Source organism: Hylobates moloch, unplaced genomic scaffold, assembly GCF_009828535.3.
Source record: "Hylobates moloch isolate HMO894 unplaced genomic scaffold, HMol_V3 SCAFFOLD_2, whole genome shotgun sequence".
Lineage (NCBI taxonomy): Eukaryota > Metazoa > Chordata > Mammalia > Primates > Hylobatidae > Hylobates > Hylobates moloch.
This window is the reverse complement of record NW_026652277.1, coordinates 945,409-972,471: the sequence shown is the minus strand read 5'-3', so window position 1 is coordinate 972,471 and position 27,063 is coordinate 945,409. Positions and strand designations below refer to the sequence as shown.

The 27,063-nt window shown below is 42.2% G+C and overlaps 1 protein-coding gene across 1 annotated transcript in view; it reads right to left on the bottom strand.

The window, feature by feature from the left end:
• Nucleotides 1–27,063, bottom strand: part of WDR37 (WD repeat domain 37) — a 76,702-nt gene that overhangs the window by 44,633 nt on the left and 5,006 nt on the right. Inside the window, exons 2-7 of the mRNA XM_058435408.1 lie at nt 16,477–16,654; nt 9,866–9,962; nt 7,759–7,854; nt 7,393–7,457; nt 3,359–3,494; nt 1,590–1,661 (exon numbers count right to left, since the gene is read on the bottom strand). Coding sequence (XP_058291391.1) covers nt 1,590–1,661; nt 3,359–3,494; nt 7,393–7,457; nt 7,759–7,854; nt 9,866–9,962; nt 16,477–16,614 — 604 coding nt within the window. The 5' untranslated portion in view covers nt 16,615–16,654. The remainder of the gene's footprint in view (nt 1–1,589; nt 1,662–3,358; nt 3,495–7,392; nt 7,458–7,758; nt 7,855–9,865; nt 9,963–16,476; nt 16,655–27,063) is intronic.

The following is a 27,063-nucleotide window of genomic DNA, read 5'->3' as shown; positions in this document are numbered from 1 at the left end:
AGCTCATTGGTGAAGATGGTTACTCTAAACAACAGGTTTTGAATGCAAACAAACAGCCTTATGTTGGAAGAATATGCCATCTAGTACTTTCCTAGCTAGAGAGGAGACATCCATGCCTCCGAAACTTCAAGGGACAGGCTGACTCTTGTTAGAGGCGAATGCGGCTAGTGACTTTCAGCTGAAGTCAGTGCTCACTTGCCATTCCAAAAATCCCAGGGCCCTTAAGAATTACACTACATCTCCTCTACCTGTCCTCCATAAATGGAAGAACAAAGCATGGATGACAGTACATCTGATGACAGCATTGTTGACTGAGTATTTTAAGCCTACCATTAAGACCTACAACTTTCATAATACAACTGGCTCATTGACAACGCACCTGCTCACCCAAGGGCTCTGATGGAGATGTACAAGATGAATGTTGATTTCATGCCTACTAACACAACATCCATTCTGCAGCCCAGGGATCAAGGAGTCATTTCCACTTTCAAGTCTTAAGTTTTTAGCCTATGCACATATATTTCATTTTTTTTAACGTTTTTGAAGAGGAAATTTGGATGAGGAAACAGAATACAGCACTCGTTCCTGTAACAGCGTTTTGCTCTCCATCTGAACACCAATCACACACACGCCAGGCACTGCTAGAAAGCTGCAGGTGACACTGTGGCACCCCAGCCAGTCTGTGGGATGCCAGGGGAGGAAGACCGGTAAGAAGGCAGCACGGAGGAGGGCGTCTAACACGGGAAAGGCACCAGCCTGTCTACACACTAAGGGGAAATGTCCAGGGCAAGAAAGAGAAGACACGGTGACAGCAGGAATGGCCAAAGGAGAGGAGGTCCTGGGAAAGGGGAGGGGAAGGCTCCGCAGCTCATCAGGGCCCTGGGGACGGGCAGACAGGTGCTCAGAGCCACAGGCCCCACCCACACCGGTCCCTCTGTGCACACAGGCAATGCCATCTCTCAGCCTGGCAGCGTGGAGGGTGTGAGGGAGGGCAAGTGAGCAGGTGAAGAGGGCACTGTGGGGGAAGGAACCACACAGCACGTGCGAGAGGAAACAGAAACAAAATCTGGTCAGGAAACTGGTACACACACAGCTCTAAGTGAAAAGGCAGAAAAGAGCTACGTGGACAGCATTCACTACGTGGACAGCATTCACTACGCGGACAGCATTCACTACGCGGACAGCATTCACTACAGGCACACAAGCACATTCGTGGAGTATCCTTTATTGAATACATCCAAGTTATCACTACATCAAAAGTAAACCTCTAAAAGAGATATGTATTTTGTGATAAATAATGCACATTTCAGTTACCAAATTTCCTGCATATGGTTTATAGACAACATTAAATAAAATGCAGACTAAGACGATATGTACATTGTCTAGGGAGTTAAGCTTTTCCCTGTTATTGAGCCCATACAAGCTCAAGACAGAGTTATCCCAGTCTCTGAACAGACCACACTGTCCCCTGACAACCGAAACAGTAAGGCTTCCTACGGAGTAGCAGCTGGCTTCATCATGCACGATTTTAAAAACACACTGGAGGAGGCAACGGCCTCTGGCTACGGCACTCCTTAGGCAGTGCTTACCTGAGCCCACGTGGCCTGCGTACTTGACCAGGCACTTCCCTGTCTCTATGCTCCACAGCAAAGCCGTGTGATCTGTAAGATGGAAATGAAGAAGTCAGAACTTAGCTATCATCAGTTTATAGTTTTTCAAATGAAAGAATAAGACAAATCCTCTAAAAATGGGAAGTTACACTACCACTGATATCTCTTCCACCTTTGATTCTATTGCTCTCTACACTTCAACAGATCAAAGAAAACATTTCCCAAATGGGAGAAGCTGTGACCTGTCTGAGGCCATGAAGTCAGCTAACGGACAACCAGAGACTTGATTTCCTACTTTACTATGAGGCTGGCTGCATCATGCTGGAAAATGACAGACAGAGGTCGTTCCCATCACAGTTTCATTATTTTATTAAAGTATTAAAATGTTCCAGAACACCTCCCAGAGTTCAAATTCAAACAGCATCCAAATCCAGTTACAACTGTTGAGATAAGCATTTCTTTGGATCTTTGGGCCTTTCTCTTAATAGCCATTATTTTTTTAAGTAGATTTAATGGGAAAATCTGAGAAATAAGCACCAATTAGCCAAATGAAATTTCTGAAATATCAGAAAGGACCTTTTTATTCTTTTTTTAAAACTATGATTTCCAAAGGAATCCAAGGCGCTCATCCATGAAAACAGTTTCAAAGAGGAGCAAGAACTTTCTTCGCTATTCAAGTGGTTTATCACATTCACTTCTGCCTCTAAAAAGCAGAGTCCAGTGAGTGATTAACGTCTCACAAGCTGGGACAGCATTTTCAATGGGCACCATTTGTAATGTGAGCAATTTTTATCTCAAGGGGTATTATGCCACCTTAGATAGCTTTCATAAAATATCTTTTTTTAGAGAAAACAAAGGGTCACTTTCCACACTCTGCCCCTGTGGGCAAACCTCTGCTGGGGGAGGCCATCAGCCTCACTGCTGACTACACGCCCAGGTAGTGTTCACTTTCAGTGAGTACCACAGTCCTGTCCCTCAACTGTACTCCACTTGTGGAAAAAAAGTCAAATACATCTACAAATCAGAAACACACTTGGCTATGGATAAGAAAAAAAGGGCCAGGCACGATGGCTCACGCCTGTAATCCCAACACTTTGGGAGGCCAAGGCGGGCAGATCGCAAGGTCAGGAGATCAAGACCATCCTGGCTAACACGGTGAAACCCCGCCTCTACTAAAAAAACAAACAAACAAACAAAAAAATTAGCCGGGCGTGGTGGCGGGCGCCTGTAGTCCCAGCTACTTGGGAGGCTGAGGCAGGAGAATCACTTGAACCCGGGGGGCGGAGCTTGCAGTGAGCCGAGATTGCGCCACTGCACTCCAGCCTGGGCAACAGAGCGAGACTCCGTCTCAAAAAGGAAAAAGAAAACGAATAATTGGAATACTGATTCCTCAACACATTTAAGTTAAATCCATTCCAAACAAGTATTTCTTTCCTCAGATACTTGGTTCACTGTGAGTTCCAATGCCCTACCCACAGGGACCTGGAAAAGACAGGGTGCAGATGCACATCTATTCATGGGAGCATGGAATGCAGGATGCAGCTGGACACCCACCCACAGGACCACAGAATGCAGGACTGCAGGCCACAGCACTAAGCATCACCAAGGGCTAATGTGTGGGTTCCACTGACTCCTCCATGACGCTTTTGCATCTAGGGTTCCTCTGCCACAGAAAAGCGAATGTCCGTCACTCAGAGATCAGGCACAGCCATGCTTCCACAGGCTGGCCAGGTCCGTGTGCGACTCACCGGCCGATGCAGTCCCAAGCACCACTGGCTGTGTCTTGGCCACGCTGACATCCCAGATGCCGTCCCGGTGGCCGATGTACTCCTTCACGAGCTGGCAGGCAGCTCGCGATGTCGTGGTCTTAAAGCTGGAGACAATCTGAAACCGAGATGGGAAGTCTTGTGAAACAATTTGCTGAAGTAAATTTTTCTAAGTCAAGAAAGAGAAAACGAAAAAGACGTCTTGGAAAATGCACAAATCACTGACTAGGACAGTTAAAAGCATCAAGGAACACAGCCCAAGTGTGAGCTGAAACGCCCCGTGTGGACAGGGTGGCAGGTTCAGCTCGTATCACAGAGAATGCGTGCAGCTCTCGCGGCGACCTGCGCAGGCTCCCCCACCTCAGTCCGACAGCCAGGCATGGAAGGTCTCACTGCAGAAGGGTGGATTTAGGTGTTTCAGGTCCTCTCCCCTAAACCCAAACCATGAGACAAAATTTCCAAATTCTTAAAAAAAACAAATCGTTAGCTAGCCACTCAGACACAAAGAAGTCAGGAAGGACATCCCAAACCCTTAACTTTAGCTAATGACACTGATCGCTGTACATGTTCACATTTTGCTGTTTTTGAGAATTTATACCAACCACGTATCATCAAGTGTAAAAAAAGCCTGTGGTGGGGAGGAATCAAAAGACGACACTAATAGGTGTGCCGGTTTGCCCGAGACTGGGCGCTCGCTCAGAGCAGGCACCAGCTATGAGGATGCAGGGCAGTGCGGCCGTGGGCCCCTGGCCTTTTGGACATGCCCAGCCCAGCAGGAGACAACGCGAACACATCACAGACCACAGAAAGGCATCGTCTCGAATGACGACACACACAGCAGACAGTTCTCATGTCTCTTGTCAGGAAAAATATGAAGTGAGTGAGGAAGAAACTAATTCAACACAACGATTTCTGCAGAGTTTGCTTTGTAAATTTTTCTTCGGTAAGAAAACAGCTGTCCAGCTGTTAGGTAAATCAGAATAATGTAGACTTTTCAGAATAAAACAAAAAAACTAAGTGAAGAACTAAAATCAGTGGCACTACACAACTTGTTTTAAACACTGATTTGGCATAGCCCTGAAAAACAGATCTAAATTCATTCTTCCTAAGACCATGAAAGCACAACCCACTGTCACATGGATTTGGGTCTGCACCCTCGAGTTATTCTCCTCGGATACAGTGACATAAAAGGGCTGAGGAAGAGGCCAACATTTTCACCAGCTACAGAAAGAACTTCCACTGGAACTGGTCACAGGAACTGCAAAAACACTTGTTCAACCTCAAACCCATCATTATCCTCTTTTCTTTCTGAACACTAATATCCTATTCAATCCAGCAAAATTATGCCTCCACAACATGGGGGATACTTTTGCTTACAGAAAGTGTCATTCAGATGTTAAATAATATTGTAACATTTTAGGAGGGAGTGAAATTAAAGGACATACACAACCTCCCACCATAATAAGCTGTGGTAAATTTCACTTTCCAAGTCTCTCCCCATTTCTAACATTAATAACCGTATCGTAGTAAATTTCATTTTCCATGTCTCTCACCACTTCTAACACTAATAACAGTATTACAAGAAACAAACTACTAGAGTTACATTCTTCACCTGCTCCATTCGCAGGGTAAGAACAGAGTGGCTCCCTCCCGGAGGCTCCAACTGCACTGCTGCTGGAGCTGTGCGGCTGGAGCTGGGCGGCTGGAGCTGGGCGGCTGGAGCTGTGCAGGAGATCATGTGCCGTTTTCAAATATTTTCTCATGTGTTGCTTCCAAAATGCCCACTGCACTTTGACCATCCGTTACCTTAACTCTTTTTCCTTAGAAAAGCTGACTTAGTTGTCATTATCAAGAGGCCCAAATCAGACTGAATTACTTAGAGGGAACGTTCATAACAGAAAAGCAGCAGAATGAAGCAGCAAACTGACATTCACACCCATCATCCCAGATCATTTTAACTGCGGCGCAATCTGAAGCATGGTTGTAAAAATGTGTGCAAATATTTTTGAGAAGATAAGTATCTTCCTTTGTGGAAAAAGCCCTTTCTGATTTTTATGTTTCTTTAAAGTGGGCTGCAGGTTAGACTCCCTCACTTCCCTCCCACGTAGGCATCAGAAATCTCATTAGCCACCCAGGAAGGGGAAAAACCTCTTCTGCGTTCATGTAACACACTTTTGTGTTCCCGCTATCCCACCAGGCACGTTACTTGCTTTTCATGGCTCTGGGTCAGAAGGAGGGAAAGTAATAAATCTAGACTGTAGCCTTTCTCTTGTTACATTCATGCTTAGCTTTGGCACCAAGAATCCACACTGTAGTACAAATCAGAATATATTCTGTTACCAAATCATTTCTTCAATCTTCAGATGTCTTATATTTTCAGTTATTTTTTACAATGGGTACGGGCAGTGTGCAAAGGCTATAAAGATCATTAGTAATATGCTTCTTATAAATTCAGATGAATTTCTAATACCTAAAATGACTAGGCTTTAAATATCTCTAATACATTTTTTAAAGCAAAGCATTACTGTACATATCCTTACCTTTGTCCAAATCTTATCTTTTACTGCTCATGGTAAAGGACAACTTTATATAATCATTTCTTCCTCTACTTCAGTAATAATGAGAAAGTTTTGGAATTCCAAGACCATACATTGTATACATACAACTGTACACACCAGAAAAAGCAACATAATCCGAGATAATGTAATAAGAAATTAAATGAGGAAGAACATAATTTCACACTTCATTATGAAGAAAACGCTTCAAGTTAATTTATTCAAAAGTTCCAAACGTGTAAGTATAAGCTAGATATTACATGGCCAAAAAAAATCAAATAAATTAGCAGCTTACATTCTAGATGTTATCAAAGGAAAGTACAGTAGAAAACACCAGCAATTTCAGATTTTCTTTTGAATAATAAAGAATTACCAAAGACTATCAAATGAGGACAAACGGCAGAAGGACTGAATTTGCTCTATTAATGGCAGTTAATCTTACTACAGATGTCATGCTAAGTAACTTTAAACTCAAGGAAACAAATTGGAAAAATAAAAAGCTAACAAGAACTACTTACACCATCATAGCAAGATCACTGAAAATTTCAATTTATCTTTTGTATCCTTGAAATATGCCAAAGTACAGATGCACACAAAATTACCTCAAAATATCACTTGATAGTAATCCATCACAGACAAATGAATTCCCAAACAATTAAACCCTTTCCACTTTAAGAAGGTCAGCACGAGATACTTTAAGAAAATACAAAACACCATGAACATTCCTGTTTGCCTCAGAGACAGACCTTCACTTCCTGATCACACAGGAAACTGAGGAAAAGAACGTGATGAACTAAAATGTAACTTTAGCTCAGAACATAATTTTCACTAATTTGTACCTATTTATTAGCTTCCTCCAAATTCAGACCCTTTATATTAAGCCAATTAACGACAGAAATTACATATTCCCTCTAAAGACAATATATTTACTAATACATCATATATTAATCCCTGTAGGTACTAGGGTAAGCTACTATGTAAATGCCTGCATACTGACATTCTTTTTCTTTTTTTTTTTTTTTTTTTTTTTTGGAGTCAGAATCTCACTCTGTTGCCCAGGCTAGACTGCAGTGGTGTAAGCTCGGCTCACTGCAACCTCCACCTTCCAGGCTTAAGCGATTCTCATGCCTCAGCCTCTCAAGTAGCTGGGATTACAGGCACCCGCCATCACGCCCGGCTAATTTTTGTATTTTTAGTAGCGACAGGGTTTCACCATGTTGTCCAAGCTGGTCTCAAACTCCTGACCTCAAGTGATCCACCCACCTCAGCCTCCCAAAGTGTTGGGATTACAGGCATGGGCCACCATGCCAAGCCAGGACATTCCTTTAAAAAACTAAATTTCCCTTAAAACCATTTATCTTTTTCTACTATGCCTTTCTAATTGGAAAATATGCAACTTAAAGTACACATCTGCACACCTTAACCACCACATGATGGCTCGAGAGCCGGTGGCCTGCATACCTTGCTGGTGGAAGCCTTGTAAGTGGTCTTCAGTTTCTGGGAGAGCTGGCTGGTGCTGTGACTGGCTGCAGGGACAGAGAGTGTCAATCAAACACAATCACACAATCAAAGACCCACAGCCTCCCAAATGGATCTTGTGTCTTGCACAGGAAGAAAGGGGGCCCAGAAAGGCTCATTTGACCCTAGTGACACAGAGCCATGGCAGAACAGGAACAAGAACCGAGCTCCTTATTCTCCTAGGCCCACACCTGAATTAGATAGTTCAAGGTTTGCTGACAGCAAAACGCAAACCAGCCAGCATCCTGCACTAAATTCCAAATTTCCTGCATATATAATCTGCAGGACAAGACTTTCAATTCACCTTACCTTTTGCTTTGAGTTGGCCCTTACTCAGCTCTGCTCCATCAATCGCTTGTCCTTCAGCAGCTAAACGTTCATTAAGAGTGTCGATTTCTCTACGCACTGGGAAGAAAAAAGTTTTCAAAAATCTAAAGTATGTTTTTATGTTCAAGTGTACTCACCACTTCCAAAACTTGCACACAGAAAAAATGCTATATATTAGTGTTATATAAACAAAGACATGAATAACATTCTAATAAGCAAGATCACAATTCATAGAGTTCTCAAAAAACTAAAGAAATCATTTGAGGCTGGGTGCAGTGGCTCACGCCTATAATCCCACCACTTTGGGAAGCCGAGGCAGGTGGATCACGAGGTCAGGAGTTTGAGACCAGCCTGACCAACAGGGTGAAACCCTGTCTCTACTAAAAATACAAAAATTAGCCGGGCATGGTGGTACATGCCTGTAATCCCAGCTACTCAGGAGGCTGAGGCAGGAGATTTGCTTCAACCCGGGAGGCAGAGATTGCAGTGAGCCGAGATCACGCCACTGCACTCCAGCCTGGGCAACAGAGTGAGACTCCATCTCAAAAAAAAAAAAGAAAGAAATCATTCGAGATACCATTCCAAAAATAAAAGCTCACACACTTGCTACACCGTGGAAGACACTGCTATCAGGGTCTCAAGGACAGCACCTGCATTTCAACATAGTTTCCATAGTGCTTGATTCTGCACAATTAAAAACATTATTCTGGGCTGGGCACAGTAGCTCATGCCTATAATCCCAACAATTTTGGAGGCTGAGGCAGGCAGATCACTTGAGGCCAGGGGTTCAAGACCAGCCTGGCCAACATGGCAAAACCCCTTCTCTACTAAAAATACAAAAATTAGCCAGGCGTGGTGGTGGGTGCCTGTGATCCCAGCTACTCTGGAGGCTGAGGCATGAGAATTGCTTGAACTTGGGAGGCGGAGGTTGCAGTGAGCCCAGATCACGCCACTGCACTCCAGCCAAGGTGATAGAGCAAGATTTTGTCTCAAAAAAAAAAAAAAAAAGTTGAAATAATTTTTCCCTCAATGAATTGTAAAGGTGGACTCTTTAAAAAGGAGAATCCTGTATTAACATTAAAATTTCCAACAGCAAAGTTTAAATGACATAGGATTATATTCTCTTCATTATTCATCCAACCACACCACTTAGTTACAGAGTGAAAAACAGCTTAACAATGGAAATGCTCTTTGTTAGTATTCAACTTTTGGAATCAACCTGTAGATAAAGCATGAAAGACTTGATTATAGTTACATTTGTCTAATACAAATTTTATAGGTTGGGTGTGGTGGCTCACACCTATAATCCCAGCACTTTGGGAGGCCAAGGTGGGAAGACCGCTTAAGCCCAGAGGTTTGAGACCAGGCAACACAGGGAGACCCTGTCTTTATATATATAAATTTTACAAACACAAACCCTAGAAGAAGAAAAACTGGCAAGTAATAGAGCAGTGAAAAGGACCTGTTTATTTCACTGTGAAGCATTAACACTAAAGCGGATAGATCTAAAACCAGAGACGATTACTTACATTCACAGGACTAACCACCAAAAGAACCAAAAGCAAAAACACGCAGAAAATGTCTTCCTTTGAAGAGTGCGATGGGCTTGAGGGGTAATGGTAGATTTATCTTTATACTGTTTGATAAATTTTTAAGCACATATGTGCATTACTTACAAAATAAAAAAAAAGAAAGAAAAATTAAAGCCAAGCTAATTCAAAACTGTTTTGATTTGCCTTTAATAACTCAGATATAGTATATGCATCAATTTTCAAATGATGTTACATTAATAAAAAAGTAAATCAATGTTTTCTCAATTTATGGTGTACTTGGTGTAGGGAAAATTATAAGATCCATGTATTTTTTATTTTTTATTTTTATTTATTTATTTTTGAGACAGAGTCCTCATGGGAATCACACCAGACCCACAGAACTGCAAGATGATAAATCTGTGTTAGTTTAAGCCACTAAAATAAGTTTAAGTTTGCTACAGCAGAACAGAAAACTAATATAGTGATGAATGTCTATTCATAAATTTGACTATGGATAGGTAAAGCTATAAATGTATATTAAAATAGGAGATACTCACATTCTAAGTTTTCAATATAAAGGTTTTCAAATTCTCTTTCTATTTGACCAAACAGTTCCAGAAGTGTACTGCGAACCGAGGAAGGCAGTTTAGAATCCTGCAGAAGAAGACTTTGTTTAAAATGAATGAATGAATGAAAAACTCTAAGTACAAATATTCTTTTTCCCAAGTGAATTATCTTTTATTCTAAACTCTTATTTTGTATTATTACATATTTTTATACATAAAATGCTTAAAGAGTTAGTTCCAAATTTCTGCCAAGGAAACTATAAATCAAATTGTATAATGGCTACCTAGTATGATATGGGATTTAAAAACAAACACTCCTTCAAAATAACACAATTTTTCCCTTTACAAGAGAGGACATAAGCCTACCTTATTTTAAAACTTCCAAATTTGTAGAGGAAGGCAGCAGCTCCCATAAATGAACTATTATAAACAGCCTCTGAGTGCCATCATACGCTATCCTACAAGTATTTTAATCTGCTAGACCCTCATGGAAAAGGCACCTTTACAGAGTTCCCGCCATACCCACTGCGCTTCAAGCAAAAGCACAGTCACTCTTTCCGTCACTCTACATAACACCTAACAGAGCGTTCTGAAGAGGAAAAAAAGAAAAATTTCACAAAAAAGAGCCAAATGTCTATTAATTGAGTGAAAAAATGATTAACTTCTAATTTCCCGGCCGGGCCACACTCTTCATGCCTGTGTGTTTCCCGCACCCCTGGGAAGGTGAAGGAAAGGAGCTACATTGTCAAGTGTGGTCCAGCAAGTAAGCAGGTCCTGAGCACCAAACATATCACAGGCACTCACTGCCTGGACCCGCTAGTCAACAAGAGCCTGCTAGATACAGCCATGTGCCACTCCAGCCTCCCTGAGGGCATGGCCTATGTACTATTTGGTATATGTCCCCTACTCCCAACACCCAGAGTAATTTTCAAAAAAATCCTCATCAAATATTTCTAAAATAGTGTTTCAATACTTACCTTTTTTTTTTTTTTTTTTTTTTTTGAGACAGAGTCTCGCTCTGTCACCCAGGCTGGAGCGCAATGGTGTGGTCTCAGCTCACTGCAAGCTCCGCCTCCCAGGTTCAAGCAACTCTCCTGCCTCAGCCTCCCCAGTAGCTGGGACTATAGGTGCGCACCACCACACCCAGCTAATTTTTGTAGTTCTAGTAGAGACAGGGTTTCACCATGCTGGCCAGGATGGTCTCAATCTCCTGACCTCGTGATACGCCCGCCTCAGCCTCCCAAAGTGCTGGAATTACAGGCGTGAGCCACCGCACCCGGCTGATACTTAACCTTTCTATGGGACTTTTCAAATTTACATATAGCATAAACTTTTTTATTCTGATGAGTTGTAAACTTTTTTTTTTTTTTTGGAGATGGAGTCTCGCTCTGTCACCCAGGCTAGAGTGCAGTGGCACGATCTTGGCTCACTGCAAGCTCCGCCTCCCAGGTTGGTGCCATTCTCCTGCCTCAGCCTCCTGAGTAGCTGGGACTACAGGCGCCCACCACCACACTCAGCGAATTTTTTGTATTTTCAGTTAAGACATGGTTTCACAGTGTTAGCCAGGATGGTCTTGATCTCCTGACCTCATGATCCACCCACCTCAGCCTCCCAAAGCCCTAGGATTACAGGTGTGAGCCACTGCGCCTGGCCGAGTTGTAAACTTTTTAAAAAGATGTACTATATTTATTAAATCCTTCTGAGATTAACTTAAAAGACAGAAATTTTAGGGAAAAATGACAGCATTTTAGCAATGTGAGTTTTTTTTTGTTTTGTTTTGTTTTTGAGACGGAGTCTCGCTCTGTCGCCCAGGCTGGAGTGCAGTAGCGCAATCTTGGCTCACTGCAAGCTCCGCCTCCCGGGTTCACGCCATTCTCCTGCCTCAGCCTCTCCGAGTAGCTGGGACTACAGGCGCCCGCCACCACGCCCGGCTAATTTTTTGTATTTTTAGTAGAGACGGGGTTTCACCGTGGTCTCGATCTCCTGACCTCGTGATCCGCCCGCCTCAGCCTCCCAAAGTGCTGGGATTACAAGCGTGAGCCACCGCGCCCAGCCAGCAATGTGAGTTTTACAGTTATCACAGATTTCTCACAAAAATTTTACAGACTACACACACACACACACACACACACACACACACATACTACTTTAAATACTGAATCTACTGAATTGGTACTATAGCCTCTAAACATCCTTCTAAAACCAATGAAGAACATGAAAAAAAAGAAAGGAAAACAAAACCATAAAAATTAAAACTAGGCCATTAAAAAGGACGTCCCAGCCAGGCACGGTGGCTCATGCCTGTAATCCCAGCACTTTGGGAGGCCAAGGTGGGCAGATCACCTGAAGTCAGGAGTTCAAGACCAGCCTGGCCAACATGATGAAACTCCGTCTCTACTAAAAATACAAAAATTAGCCAGGACTGGTGGCAGGCACCTGTAATCCCAGCTATTTGGGAGGCTGAGGCATGAGAATCACTAGAACCCAGGAGGTAGAGGTTGCAGTGAGCCAAGATCACTGCTGCACTCTAGCCTGGACAACAGAGCGAGACAACGGAGTGAGACTCCGTCTCTAAAAAAAAAAAAAAAGGGCCGGGCGCGGTGGCTCACGCTTGTAATCCCAGCACTTTGGGAGGCCGAGGCGGGCGGATCACGAGGTCAGGAGATCGAGACCACGGTGAAACCCCGTCTCTACTAAAAATACAAAAAATTAGCCGGGCGTGGTGGCGGGCGCCTGTAGTCCCAGCTACTCGGAGAGGCTGAGGCAGGAGAATGGCGTGAACCCAGGAGGCGGAGCTTGCAGTGAGCCGAGATTGTGCCACTGCACTCCAGCCTGGGCGACAGAGCGAGACTCCATCTCAAAAAAAAAAAAAAAAAAGAAGTTCCAATAACTACGAAACATAAGCTTGCACTGAACTGAGAATCACTATTAGTATTTTCCCTGCCCTGTGGCCTCTGCACGCCCCATTCCCTCTCTGTGAACATCCCTCCCCACAAGCGTCACCTCCTCAGAAGCCCTTCTGACTCTTACACGAGGCCAATTTCCTCCTACAGAATCAGTTCCTACTCATCTATATCCGTCATGTTTTAAGGCTCTTATTGTTCAGCAACTAATTACATCATGTCATATATACTTAAATATTAAGTGCATATTAATATGAAAGTAATTGCTAACACATGGACACAGGGAGGGGAACATCACATGTCGGGGCGTTGGGGGGCTGGGGGAAGGATAGCATTAGGAGAAATGCCTTATGTAGGTGACAGGTTGATGGGTGCAGCAAACCACCATGGGCACATGTATACCTACGTAACAAACCTGCTTGTTCTGCACATGTACCCCAGAAATTAAAGTATAATTTTTTTAAAAAAAGGAATTGCTATGGAAAAGAAAGCTGAGAAGTCAGCATTAATCTCACTTTATAATCAAGAAACTAAATGCACAGAGAAATGAGGACTTGTCCCACTAGAGGGGAACTTGAGCCCAGGAAGAGCACGCTTACAAAATGACTTTCAAACTTTTCCATCAGTTCTCCCTTTCTGTGCCATTCAATTTCACAGACTCTCAAACGAGTTGCTGAACTTTTGGTACCACTTGAGAAAACTCAAGACACTACTGGTATGACTCAGCAAAGCTTTTAAATGAATTTGTTTCATTACATCGACACCAACACACACCTGAAAGCTGAGGCACGCACATGCAGGGAGCAGGGAGCAGACAGCTGTTCAGGCCGCAGCCAGCACTGTGTGCACGTGGCCGTCACAGTTCTCCGCAATGACAGACCTCCTGCGCCTGCGCGAACCTGGCTCTCTAAACTACTTCAGACTGGCAAATCTGAGACGTATAAAGTTAAACCTAACACGATGTCTCCCTCAGACTCATCTGCCCTCTCTTCCATATTGCTGCTCCTCAACAACTGAAAGGGCGTCACTCTACACTGTCTAGAACGAGACCACTCCCACGTTAATCAACCCCTCCCTGTTCTGAGATCGCCCCTCACACCTACCAGGCCAAACGCGTGCAGCAGACACCACAGCTCTCTCCCGCCCAGGGCAGGGGGAAGGCAGAGCGCCTCACGCGGGCCACTTACAGAACATGCTGACTGGTCCCACTCCAAATCACTGCTCATTGAACAAATGAGCTCCGTCTAGGGAGGGAGCGTGGGAGACACAGGCCGAAGGTAGTGCAGAGGACGAGGCCGTGCGGCTCTGAGCTACCTCTGAGCTACCTTCGTGAGGGTTACCACGAGATGCAGTCACCGCTTCACCGCCTGTGCTGTGTCACAAAGGAGAATGGGCATTCAGGGCCCAGAGGAGAACACATTCCCCCCAGGCAGGAGACAACTCTAGAATATGCCAGCAGGTGAGGGGGCAGGGTTTCCACTGCTAGAAACAAAGTAGGAAAACCGATCTTTGCTTACTCACACTGTCCAATAGGGTAGCCACTTGCCACATCTGACTATGTAAATTTCAATGTAACTAAAAGTTTTAAAAATTAAAATTTCATGTCCCGGGACACTGGCTACATTTCAAGTGCTCAGCAGCCACATGTAACTGGTGGTTCCCGCATCAGACAGCAGATACAGATACAGACGCTGCCCCCACCACAGGAGTCCTGCCACGTAGCTCTGCTGTCTCCTAAGCGCTGTGTTGCACGGGGTCCCCTAGAAGTCCCATGCTGAAGTCCGCAGGCCCAGCATGCGACTGTGTTTGGAAGCAGGGCCCTGACAGAGGTGGTGAGAGTAAAATTAGGTCATAAAGGAGGGCCCTCCAGTATGACAGGGGTCCTGTCATAAGCAGAGACTAGGACAAGACACACAGAGAGGGACAACTCTGTGAGGACACAGAGAGAAGACAGTGTCAGCAAGTCACAGACAGAGGCCTCAGGAGGAACCAGCCCTGCTCACACCTTGATCTAGGACTTCCAGCTGCCTGGAAGGACCACGAGAAAATAAATGTCTGTTGTTTAACTGCCCAGTCTGTTAAGCTACCCAGTCCATGGCATTAGGTTATGGGAGTCCCAGCAAAGCTACACACTAAGAATACCAAAGCTATTTTTGTAATTTTTTTGAACACTAAGTTAATATGTAATCACTTTTTATAGAAATTAGAACCAGGTATTGGTTTATTTATTCAATGCATAATCATCTAATTTGAGGTGAAGATCCTCTTTGTGGCAACAGTCATGTCGGGTTCTGGGTTCACACTGTTGTATTCAGTGTAGAGGTCCCGGCCTCGAAGTCCTGGCATAAAGTTACCCACATGGTCCTAACAAGATCCAATATTCACAGAAGCCAATTTCTCAGGTTTAAGCTTTATCTTCCTACAGCATTATGGCTGATGAATTTGTTCTAATTGTGAAGGAACGGTTGTAGGTTTATGTATAGTTATATACGTATATAACCATATATTAGATATATCTAGAGCTTATTTTAATATAAATATACTGCGTCTAGGCTTCACAATACTCTTAAAAATTCTGGGCCAGGCACGGTGGCTCACGCCTGTAATCCCAGCACTTTGGGAGGCCGAGGCAGGTGGATCATGAGGTCAGGAGATCGAGACCATCCTCGCTAACACAGTGAAACCCCGTCTCTACTAAAAATACAAAAAATTAGCCAGGCGTGGTGGCGGGTGCCTGTAGTCCCAGCTACTCAGGAGGCTGAGGCAGGAGAATGGCATGAACCTGGGAGGCAGAGCTTGCAGTGAGCCGAGACCACGCCACTGCACTTCAGCCTGGGCGATAGAGCGAGACTCCGTCTCAAAAAAAAAAAAAAAAAAAAATTCTGACAGAATTTCATCAGCTATAAATGAACTAGAGAAAGTATAAGCAAAACTTATCTTTATCAAAAATAATTAGTTCATTTTAATCCAAGGATGACATACTGCAGCAGAGACAAGGATGAACCTAAGCAAAGTCACTAAAAGATCTGATTCCAAAAACTCTTCACAGAAAGAGATCATTAAAAGGATATGATACTCTTCTTTTCTTGAGACTATCAGAGACAGAAAACCCAGAATTGTATTGTCCACAAGCCTGTACAAAGAATAAAACTAATCCAAACTCTCATACCTACTTTGATTTGTTATTACTTAGTATACATATCCTAACCCATCTGCGTATGCTGTTGTATTTGATAGACGTTTTAATGAGTTTATTTTGGGGGAGTTTGGGAGGGGTGATCTTTTTTCAGTAACCCAACCCTTTTTTTCTACTTTGGAGACCTTTATATATTCGGCTACTTTTATAACATTACAGACACAATCACCATCTTTAAAGTAAGGCCTTGATCCCGGGCCCAGTGGCTCACGCCTGTAATCCTAACACTTTGGGAGGCCGAGGCGGGTGGATCACCTGAGGTCAGGAGTTCGAGACCAGCCTGACCAACAAGGTGAAACCCTGTCTCTACTGAAAATACAAAATCAGCCGGGCGTGGTGGCACATGCCTATAATCCCAGCTACTCAGTAGGCTGAGGCAGGAGAATCACTTCCACCCAGGAGGCAGAGGTTGTGGTGAGCAGAGATCGCGCCATTGCACTCCAGCCAGGAAACAAGAGCGAAACTCTGTCTCAAAAATAAGGCCCCGATCAACAGTAGCTTACCTGTCCTTCTAACATGTCTCTTGGCAGTCCCGTCCTCTCCTGCTCCGAGCTGTTAGTTCTTCGTATAGAAAGGCTATGGGATTTGCGCTTCTGTTTTGTTTGGCGAGCAGTCGAACAACTTGCGCTTTCTGTGGGCATTACTTCTAGGAGGTAGTGTCCTGGTCACTCCTGCAATAAGCTAAAAACAGCAAGAAAAAACAGTGTTTCTGATACAGCGAGTTGAAACAAAAGAAAAACAGTGAAGAAGATAATGATGACTTCTAATTACAAGCTTCCTTACTATGGTTAACATTAACTATATAATTTGGAATATGACAAATTAAGATGGTTTAAGGTAGGGACCACAGCCCTTATTAAAGAAGTATGTCTTTATCAAATTTCATTAACATCTTAAGTATCAAATGGCAAAAAAGAGGTTTAAAATTTTTTTTAAAAATAGCTCTCCTTTAACCCAACGTTCCCCAGGCACAGTCTACTCCCCGAGGGAACCAATGTTAATTGCATATTCTAGACTACAGATTCTAGACTCATGCTGTCCAATAGGAATATAATGCAAGTCATGGATGTAAATTTTCCAGTGTCCACATTTTTTAAAATAAAAGCATATGAAATTACTTTTAATGATTTACTTAACCCAATACGTTTAAAATATTTTATAGTCAACATAAAAAACAATGGGATATTTTACGATTACCTCTTTGAAATTCAGCGTGTATATTTACAGCATATCTCAATTCAAACTAACCACATGTGATTAAGTTATTCAAATCTCTAATTTAAACATGATTTACCCACTTTGGGCATTTTCTACTCATTTCCTGTTATTATCCATCCTTCCTCCCCATTATATCACTACGTTACTTACTACAATCTTAGGTAATATATTTACACACGTATCTTCTTCCTTCGACTACAGATTTTGCTATTTTGAACGTTACCTGCTGATTTTTTGCTATTACTGATCCCTCCTCCCACGAACACAATCCTATCATCAGGCCAGCTCAGCACCTCACCGTGACAGAATGCCTGCCCCAAATGCAGTCAAAGGCAAAGCAGGACACGCCCACAACCTCCCAGAAGCCAACATGCCTCCATCATCTTCATTTAGAGAAAAGACTGGCCCAAGTCCCAAGAGTAGGGGATGGTTCTGTGAATATATCAGCATAACGGTACGCTAACCTTTAAAATACACATAAGGACTATGTAAACATCTAAATTCCAAGTAGACAGTTACAATGGTGACTCACGCAACAGCAATAGCCTGTGCCTCAAGGCAAGACCTTATTTCTGGTGTGCCCAGCCCTCTTCATTATCAACTCCTTAGACATTACCAGGTGCAGACACACATCCCTGAAATGCTACTCCTTTCCTTCCAAACGGCTTTCACTTACTCAATAGCCCTAACACCTCCTTACTTTGTTATAGAATGATTCCTTTTCTACAATATTTAAAAATCACTAGCGTTCCCTTCTTTTTAAACAGGTCAGCCTGTTTTGAAAAATAAGTTTATCTACATATAAAGGAGAGTATTCTTAACAGAGATGAAATGTATTCACAAAAAATTTAGAGTGTCTTCCATAAAGGTTATTAATAACATAAACAAGATCTTTCCTATTCAGCTTATTAAGCATTCTAATTATAATCCTAAATACCAAGGCTGAAAATATTTTTCTAAGAGAAAATAGTCACTTATAAAAATTCACTTCATTTATTTTTAATATTATAAATAAAACAGTGGAAATCAACATATTTAACCTTAGAATTCAAGGAAGTCGTAGCATTTTTCTAAATATCTCTTCTAAATATCTTTCTAAATATGAATGTGAGTATATACAGTTTAGCTTTGTTTTCTGTTTCTTACATACTATGCAGAACTCTCATATGTAAATTTTGTTATTAAAACTTTTTTAAAAGCCAAGCATAACCCAAAAATGTTAGAAACCTGGAAGACAGTTTGCCTATTATTTAGGACAGTTTTTTAAAGCTTTAACTTAATCACAAGCTTCTAGTAACTCTCAACCAAAACAGTCGTGTGAGTTATGAAGTTCTCACTTTTTTTTTTTTGCTTTTTGTTGTTTTTTTTTTTTTTTTTTGAGATGGAGTCTTGCTCTGTCTCCCACGCTGGAGTGGAGTGGCGCGATCTCAGCTCACTGCAACCTCCATCCCCCAAGTTCAAGCAAGAATCTCGTGCTTCAGCCTCCCGAGTAACTGAGACTATAGGCATGCACCACCATGCCCAGCCAATTTTCGTATTTTTAGTAGAGACAGGGTTTCGCCACATTGACCAGGTTGGTCTCGAACTCCTGACCTCAGGTGATCCACCCACCTCAGCCTCCCAAAGTGCTAGGATTACAGATGTGAGCTATCGTGCCTGGCCTCAACTTTTTATTTTGAAATAACTGCAGATTCACAGGAAGTTGCAAAGATGGTCCATATCTCCCCAGTGGTTACATCTTATTACAGTACAATTTGTTAATTTGTTAGTTTGTTAATTTCACTAAACCAACAAACTGACATTAGTATAATGTGTGTATAGTTGTCACTCTGTTACATATATAAATTCCTTTAGGTGCCACATGTTCAAGATACAAAACACTCCCCTCACCATAGAGATCACCCACACTACCCATTAGTTAGCCCAACTCCCTGGCACCATCCCTCAACTCCTGATAACCATTAATCTGTAACCATCTCTACAATTTTGTCATTTTGAGAATGTTATGTAAATATGATCAAAGAGCAGGTACCCTTTTTGAGATTCTTTTTTCCACTCAATTTAATGATCCAACCAATTTAATGATCCAACCAATTTTCTGCATGTATCAACAGTTTTTTCCTTTTTATTTTACTAGCTAGTGTCCACAGTATGGACATTTAACCATTTGTTTAACCATTCACCTGCTGCAAAATATATATCTCTCTCTATATATATCGAGATATATATATCTCTCTCTATATATCGAGATATATATATCTCTCTATATATATCGAGATATATATCTCTCTATATATATCGAGATATATATCTCTCTCTATATATATATATCCTTTCCATTTTTTTACTATTATTAATAAAGTTGCCACGAACAATAATATACAGGCTTTTATGTGAACCTAAGTTCTCACTTCTTTTGGATAAACAGCCCAGGGATAAGGCTGCTCAGTCACAGGGTAAATGTGTATTTAGCTTTAAAAGAAATCTTGATATATGATTCACATACCATGTAAGATACCTATTTAAAGTGCACAATTCAATGACTTTCAGTATACTCAGGAAGTTGTGCGATCATTACCTCAATCAATTGTACATTTTTATCACCCCAAAAAGAAATCCCACACCTATTTGCCCTCACTCCTCATTTCTCCCACCGACTTCCCAGCTAGCCCTAGGCAATCACTAACTTACTTTCTCTCCATATGAATCTGCCTGTTCTGGCCATTTCATAAAAATGGAATCATACAATATACGCTCTGGTCTATGACAACCGGCTTCTTTCACTTAGCACAATTATTTCAAAGTCCTTCTATGTTGTAGCATAGTGGTAATGTATTCCCTTTTATTGCCAAATATAACTGATAGACATTTGGTTGTTTCCATATTTTAGGTTATTATGAAGGTTAATGTGCAACTTTCTTGTATGTGTATACTTTTATTTCTCTCGGGTATACCTGGAAACAAAATTGCTTATGTTTAATCATGTTTAGTTTTTGTGGTTTTTTTCTAAGAGTGTCAAACTATCAGTATTTTCCAGGGTGGCTGTTTCATTCTACATTCCCATCAGCAACACGATTCAGTTATCCACATCCTCACCAGCATTTGGTATTGTCACTACTTTTTTATGAAAATTTATGTCATACATGAGAAATTTTGTGCCAGGTATACAACACAGTCATCAAGACAGGCTATTTAGGGTATCCACCACCCCAGTAAAACAGTTTTTTTTCTTTTTTTTGAGACAGTCTCGCTCTGTCGCCCAGGCTGGAATGCAGTGGTGCAATCTCGGCTACTGCAACCTCCGCCTCCCGGGTTCACGCCATTTCTCCTGCCTCAGCCTCCCGAGTAGCTGGGACTACAGGCGCCCGCCACCACGCACGGTTAATTTTTTGTATTTTTAGTAGAAACGGGTTTCACCGTGTTAACCAGGATGGTCTCGATCTCCTGACCTCATGATCCACCCACCTCGGCCTCCCAAAGTGCTGGGATTACAGGCGTGAGCCACCGCACCCGGCCTAAAATACTGTTTTCTTTAGGATAGTCACCCTACTCTGCTGTCAAACACTGAATGTATTCCTTCTATCATACTGCATGTTTGTACCTTTTAACTCTCTTCTCATCCTCCCTCCGCCCCTGACTCACACCCTTCCTGGTCTCTATTATCTATCTATTTTTCCACTGTTTACCTCCATGTGTTCACATTTTTTAGCTCCCACATGTGAGAACATGAGTCATGACTTTTTGTGCCTGGCTTATTTCACTTAAAATAATGGCCTCTGATTCTATCCACATTGCTGCAAATGGCATGATTTCATTCTTCTTATGGCTGAATGGTATTGCAGAGTGTGTGTGTGCACACCACATTTATCTAGTCATCCATCAATGGGCACTTAAGTTGATTCCATACCTTTGCTATTGTGAACAGTGCTGTGTAAACCTGCAAGTGCAGGCACCCCTTTGTCACTATTTTTTTATTTAGCTGTTCCATTAGGTGTGTAATAGCTCACTGTGGTCTTAATTTGCATTTCCCTGATGGCTAGTGACACTATCTTTTCATGTGCTTGTCATCCACATATCCTCTTCAGTGAGGTGTCTCTTCACGCCCATTTTCTAACAGTATTGTTCGGGTTTTTTACTGTTGAGATTTAAGAGTTCTTTATATACTCTATAGTATGAATTACATGTCACATAGGTTAAGCTGCAAATCATTTCTCCCAATCTGTTGCTTTTCATTCTAAGAGTTTTTCACAAAGCAACACTTCTTTAATTTTGATTTTTTTCTATGCATTGCACTTTTAAAGTCATGACAAGAACTTTTCATGAATCCCTAGGGGCCAAAAATTTTCTCCTGTTTTCTCCTGAATTTTTTATAGTTTTCTGTTTCATATCTAAATTTATTACCTATATGGTACTGACCTTTTTATAAGGTGTAAAATTTTAAGTCAAGGTTTTTTTGTTGTTTGTTTTCACCTGTGTATCCAATTATCCCAGCCCCATTTGTTGAAGATGATCCATCCTAGATTGAACTGCTTTGGACTTCTGTCAAAAAATCAACTCATGGTACTTGTGTGGGGTTATTTCTTGGTTCTCTATTCTGTTCCACTGATCTACATATTTATCCTTCCACCAACGGCAGTGATATGGTTTGGCTATGTCCCCAGCTAAATCTCATCTTGAATTCTCATGTGTTGTGGGAAGGACCCAGTGGGAGATAACTGAATCATGGAGGGGTTGGTCTTTTCCGTGCTGTTCTCATGATAGTGAATAAATCTCACGAGATCTGATGGTTCTATAAGGGGGAGTTTTCCTGCACAAGCTCTCCCTCTCTGCCTGCCGCCATCCACGTAGGATGTGACTGCTCCTCCTTGCCTTCTGCCATGGCTGTGAGGCCTCCCCAGCCATGTGGAACTGTAAGTCCAATAAACCTCTTTCCTTTGTAAATTGCCCAATCTCAGGTATGTCTTTATCAGCAGTGTGAAAATGGACTAATACACGCAGTTTCTACTATTGTTCTGTATGATAAGTCTTAAAATCAGTTACAGTGATTCCTATTAAATCTTTCTCCATTTTGTTTTAGCTATTCTAGTCCTTTGTCCTTCCTTTTACCTTTTTGAATAATCTTTTACATATCTACAAAAATCTTGCTGGGATCTTGATAGGAATTGTGTTAAATCTGTACATCAGTCTGGGGAGAAATGGTATATTTATTATGTTGAGTCTTTTAATCTATGAATACAGTATTTATTTAGATCTTACTTTCCTCCATGTCAAGGTTTTTTCTGCATAAAAGTCATAGTATCGGGCTGGGCGCGGTGGCTCACGCCTGTAATCCCAGCACTTTGGGAGGCCAAGGCGGGCGGATCACAAGGTCAGGTGATCGAGACCATCCTGGCTAACACAGTGAAACCCCGTCTCTACTAAAAAATACAAAAAATTAGCAGGGCATGGTGGCGGGCACTTGTAGTCCCAGATACTCCGGAGGCTGAGGCAGGAGAATGGCATGAACCTGGGAGGCGGAGGTGGCAGTGAGCCAAGATCGCGCCACTGCACTCCAGCCTGGGTGACAGAGCGAGACTCCGTCTCAAAAAAAAGTCCTACATATATTTTCTCCATTTTAGACTAACATCTCTCTTTTTTTGTGTACGTTTAAATGATACTGTATTTTTATTTTGGTTTCCACATGTTAATTACTAGTATAAATATAACTGGATTCTATGCATTAAACGTGTACATTCTTGCTGAACCTAAAGTTCAAGATTTTTTGTGGATTCCTTGGGATTTTCTATGTCAACTATTAAGTCATCTAAAAAAAAAAGGACAGTTTTTTTTCTTCCTTTGTGGTTTGTAAGCCTTCTATTTCCTTTTACTACCTTATTGATTTGGCTAGACATTCCAGTACTATCTTAAATTACTATAGTGACAGCAAACACCCTTGCTTTGCCCTGAATATTCGGGTGAAAATACTGTGTTTCACCATTAAGTCTGATGCCAGCTGTAGTTTTTTTGTAGATGCTGTTCATCAAGTTGAAAATGTTTCCCTCTATCATTCATTTTCTGAGTTTCTTTCACGAATGAGTGCTGAATTCTATCATGTTTTTTTCCGAGTAGCTTTTTTTTTTTACCTACTGACAGCACCAATTACACTGACGACTTTCAAATATTGATCCAACTTTGTAGCCACAAAATAAACTGCACTTGGTCATGGTGTATCATTCCTTCTCTCTCCCTCTCTTCTCTTTTTTGCCTTCCTGTGGGGCAAACACTTTTTATAATGTCATATTTATTTACCTACAGTATTTCTGAGTTTGCCTGTTTTGTGTAACTTTTTAGTGGTAGCTCTAGGCTTTACATTATACATTTACAGCTTATTGTAGTCTATTGATTGTCAACATTTTACCAGTTCACAAAGTATACAAATCTTACTTTCCTCAATGCTTCTTTACCTTCCCCATTTATAACATAATCATAAGTATTTCCTCCACATACACTGAGAACCACACCACAGTTATGCTTCAAATTCCAAACACAATTTAGAAAAATAAATGAATACTGAATCAACTGATATTTTTGCTGTCCACTGTTTGTTCTTCCCTCCTGATGTTCCCACATTTCTTTTATCGTTTCCTTTCTGTTTGGAGAATTTCCTTTATTTGTTATTTTCATAGAGTAGGTCAGCTGGAGATAAATCATGTGAAGGAAGTTTTCACTTGATATAAAATTCTGAGTTGATAGTCCTTTTCCTTCAGCACCTGAAAAAAATGTCCTGCCACTTCCTTATGCCCTCCACAATTTCTGATAAGATCCATTGTCAGGCCAGGCACAGTGGCTCACGACTATAATCCCAGCAAGCTTGAGGGAGGCCGAGGCGAGGAGATCACCTGAGGTCAGGAGTTCAAGACCAGCCTGGCTAACATGGTGAAACCCCGTCTCTACTAAAAATACAAAACTAGCCAGGTGTGATGTGGCACGCCTGTAATCCCAGCTACTTGGGAGGCTAGGGCAGGAGAACGGCTTCAACCTGGGAGACAGAGGTTGTAGTGAGCTGAGATCGCACCACTGCACTCCAGCCTGGGTGACAGAGCAAGACTCCATCTCAAAAAAAAAAAAAACAAAGATCCATTGTCACTCAAATTGTTTCCCACTACAGGTCAAGTGGTATCTCTCTTACTACGCTTCTGTCTTGTTTTCAGAAGTTTGCCTGGATGTGTCTTAGCATCTTTGTGTTTATCTTCTCTAGGTTTATGCTGCTTCTTAAGTCTGAAGGTGTATGGCTTGCCAAGTTTAGGAAACATACAGCAGTGATTTCTTCAGACACATTTTCCCCCCACCCCGTCCTTCTTTCTAGACCTCTGATGACACAGATGTTGCATCTTCTGTTAAAGTCCCATGGGCCCCTGAGGCTCTGCTCACTTTTTTCCAGTCTATTTTCTCCCTGCTCTTCAGATTGGGTAACTTCTATTGTTCTATCTTCAAATTGACAGCTTTTGTCTCTCCTCTCCTTTCTGCTGCTGAGCCATCCACTGAATTTATTTCACGTATTCTATTTTTCACTTTTAAAATTTGGTGTTTCTTTTTTACATCCTGTATTTTCTTCCTGAGGCTATTTGTCGTTTGTCTCGAATGTTAATTGGTTATTGAAGCATTTTTACAATCGCTGCTTTAAGGTCCTTGTCAAATAATTCTAAAGTCTGTGTCATCTCTACATTGGCATCGGTGGTCTTTTCTTACTGAGGTTGAGATTTTCCTATGAGGGATTTTCCATTGAAATCCTGACATCAGACTCAGGATCTGATGTAAGTCTTCTGTTAGAGCAGGCCTCTGCCAGGTGGATGTGGACGGTGAGGTGAAAGTTGAGATTCCCACTCAGTCTCCACGGACCCCTGCATGAGAAAGAAAGTTCAGCCTCCTCCCGAACCTCCACTCCCACCACCAAGGCTGAATCAGGGCTGCCTCCCTGCTGCTCCCTATACAGTCTCCCCCACACCACGGAGGGGTGGCCTCATGACCACAGGGCAGCAACAAAGTTCCTGAGTTTTGCAAGGTCCCTCTTATGATACCCTAGCAGAAAGGAGGCTGTGCTCTGTCACCACCCAGCAGAAGTAAAACCCCAACTCCTCAGCCAGCCTTCTCTGACAGCAACCCTGCAGAGAGGAGCATCTCATCCCAGCTTGTCATGAGTGGGAATCTGAAGTACCTGCCCAGCCTCTGATGAGCAGGGTGAGGGTGGTGCTGCAGGGTTTCCTGTGATATTTAGCTGGAGGAAAGTACTTACCGTTGAAAAGTTCTCTGATTTGTAGGCTGCCCCTTTCCTGGTCTTTCAGACACAGAGAGCAGGCTTTTCTTGGGCCTTATTTTGTCTGAATCCTTTTATACCTGCACTGCTAGCTTATCCAGCACAACATATGAGACACATGAGGCAAAAAGAAAACTCACAGAACTAAATTTGGTGTCATTTCTGTGGTCCCAATGTATGAAGCAAGTCTACTTTCTTTTCTCCATCTTTCAGTCTCTCTTTTTTTTTTTTTAACAGAGTCTCACTCTGTTCCCCAGGCTGGAGTGCAATGGCACAATCTTGGCTCACTGCAACCTCCACCTCCTGGGTTCCAGCAATTCTCCTGCCTCAGCCTCCCGAGTAGCTGGGACTACAGGTGCCCACCAGCACATCTGGCTAATTATTGTATTTTTAGTAGAGACCAGGTTTCACCATATTGACCAGGGTGGTCTCGAACTCCTGACCTTGTGATCTGCCTGCCTCAGCCTCCCAAAGTGCTTGGATTACAGGCGTGAGCCACTGCGCCCGGCCCGCTCTTACATTTGTTTTATATATGTCCAGTGTTTTTAGATGTACTTCGAGGGAGGAATAAGGAAAAATAAGTCTCCATCTTTCCGCAAGCAGAAAGCCAAGAATCATCTTTTATTCTGAAATTGCATATGTGTAGGCCTATTTTTAAAGAAGTAAGTCTTGCTTTACAACATAAAACAGTTACTTTGTAGTTTATGGAGTACGTTTTGTAAAGGAAAAAAGAAACCACATCAAAAGCCTATGAAAGCTGTCCTGATATGGCCTCAGAGAAAAAGGGAGACTCTATCTTCAGTTAAATGAAGCAGATAAAACCAGCAAAGGGTTTCCCTTCCCTCTCTTAAGAACTTCATCTGTAGAAACATTCCGATGCATTCCAGACATTCTACAAGTTGGTTACCAAACATGCAGAGATTACAATATCACCTTTCCTTTCTCATCAAAATTATAAGTTTTGGATCACTGATTTTATCTCACTGGCTCTTCCAGCCTCTCCATAAGTTACATGGTGTTCTCTTTGGTTTAGCTTGCTTTCTTCGCCACTTCACATAATAGTCAATACCACTGGCAATCTTTTTCTGCTGATCAACTGCAACCAAAGGTATGCATTTCCTACAATCACCTCCCTGGAACTTGGCACCAAATACAGATTTTTTCATACTGGAGTAATCTTATCGTCTCTGTATTCACACCCTCCACATTTTTTCCCAGCGTCTGTATTGGTCCTATCACCACTTCCTTCCTTTCACACCAGATCCTCCATGGAAACTCAGTCCTTGGCCCCAAAAAAAAAAAAAAAAAAGCTCAAGACCAGAAGTGTTTTAGAATTCAGACACTTTCAGATTTTGGAATATCCGCATATACATATTAAGATATCCTAGGGATGGGACCCAAGGCTAAACACAAAGTTCATTTATGTTTCATGTATACCTCATGCACGTAGCCTGAAGGTAATTTTTTTCTTTTTTTGAGATGGAGTCTCCACTATAGCCCAGGCTGGAGTGCAGTGGCGTTAACCTCGGTCACTGCAACCTCCATCTCCCAGGTTCAAGCAATTCTCCTGCCTCAGCCT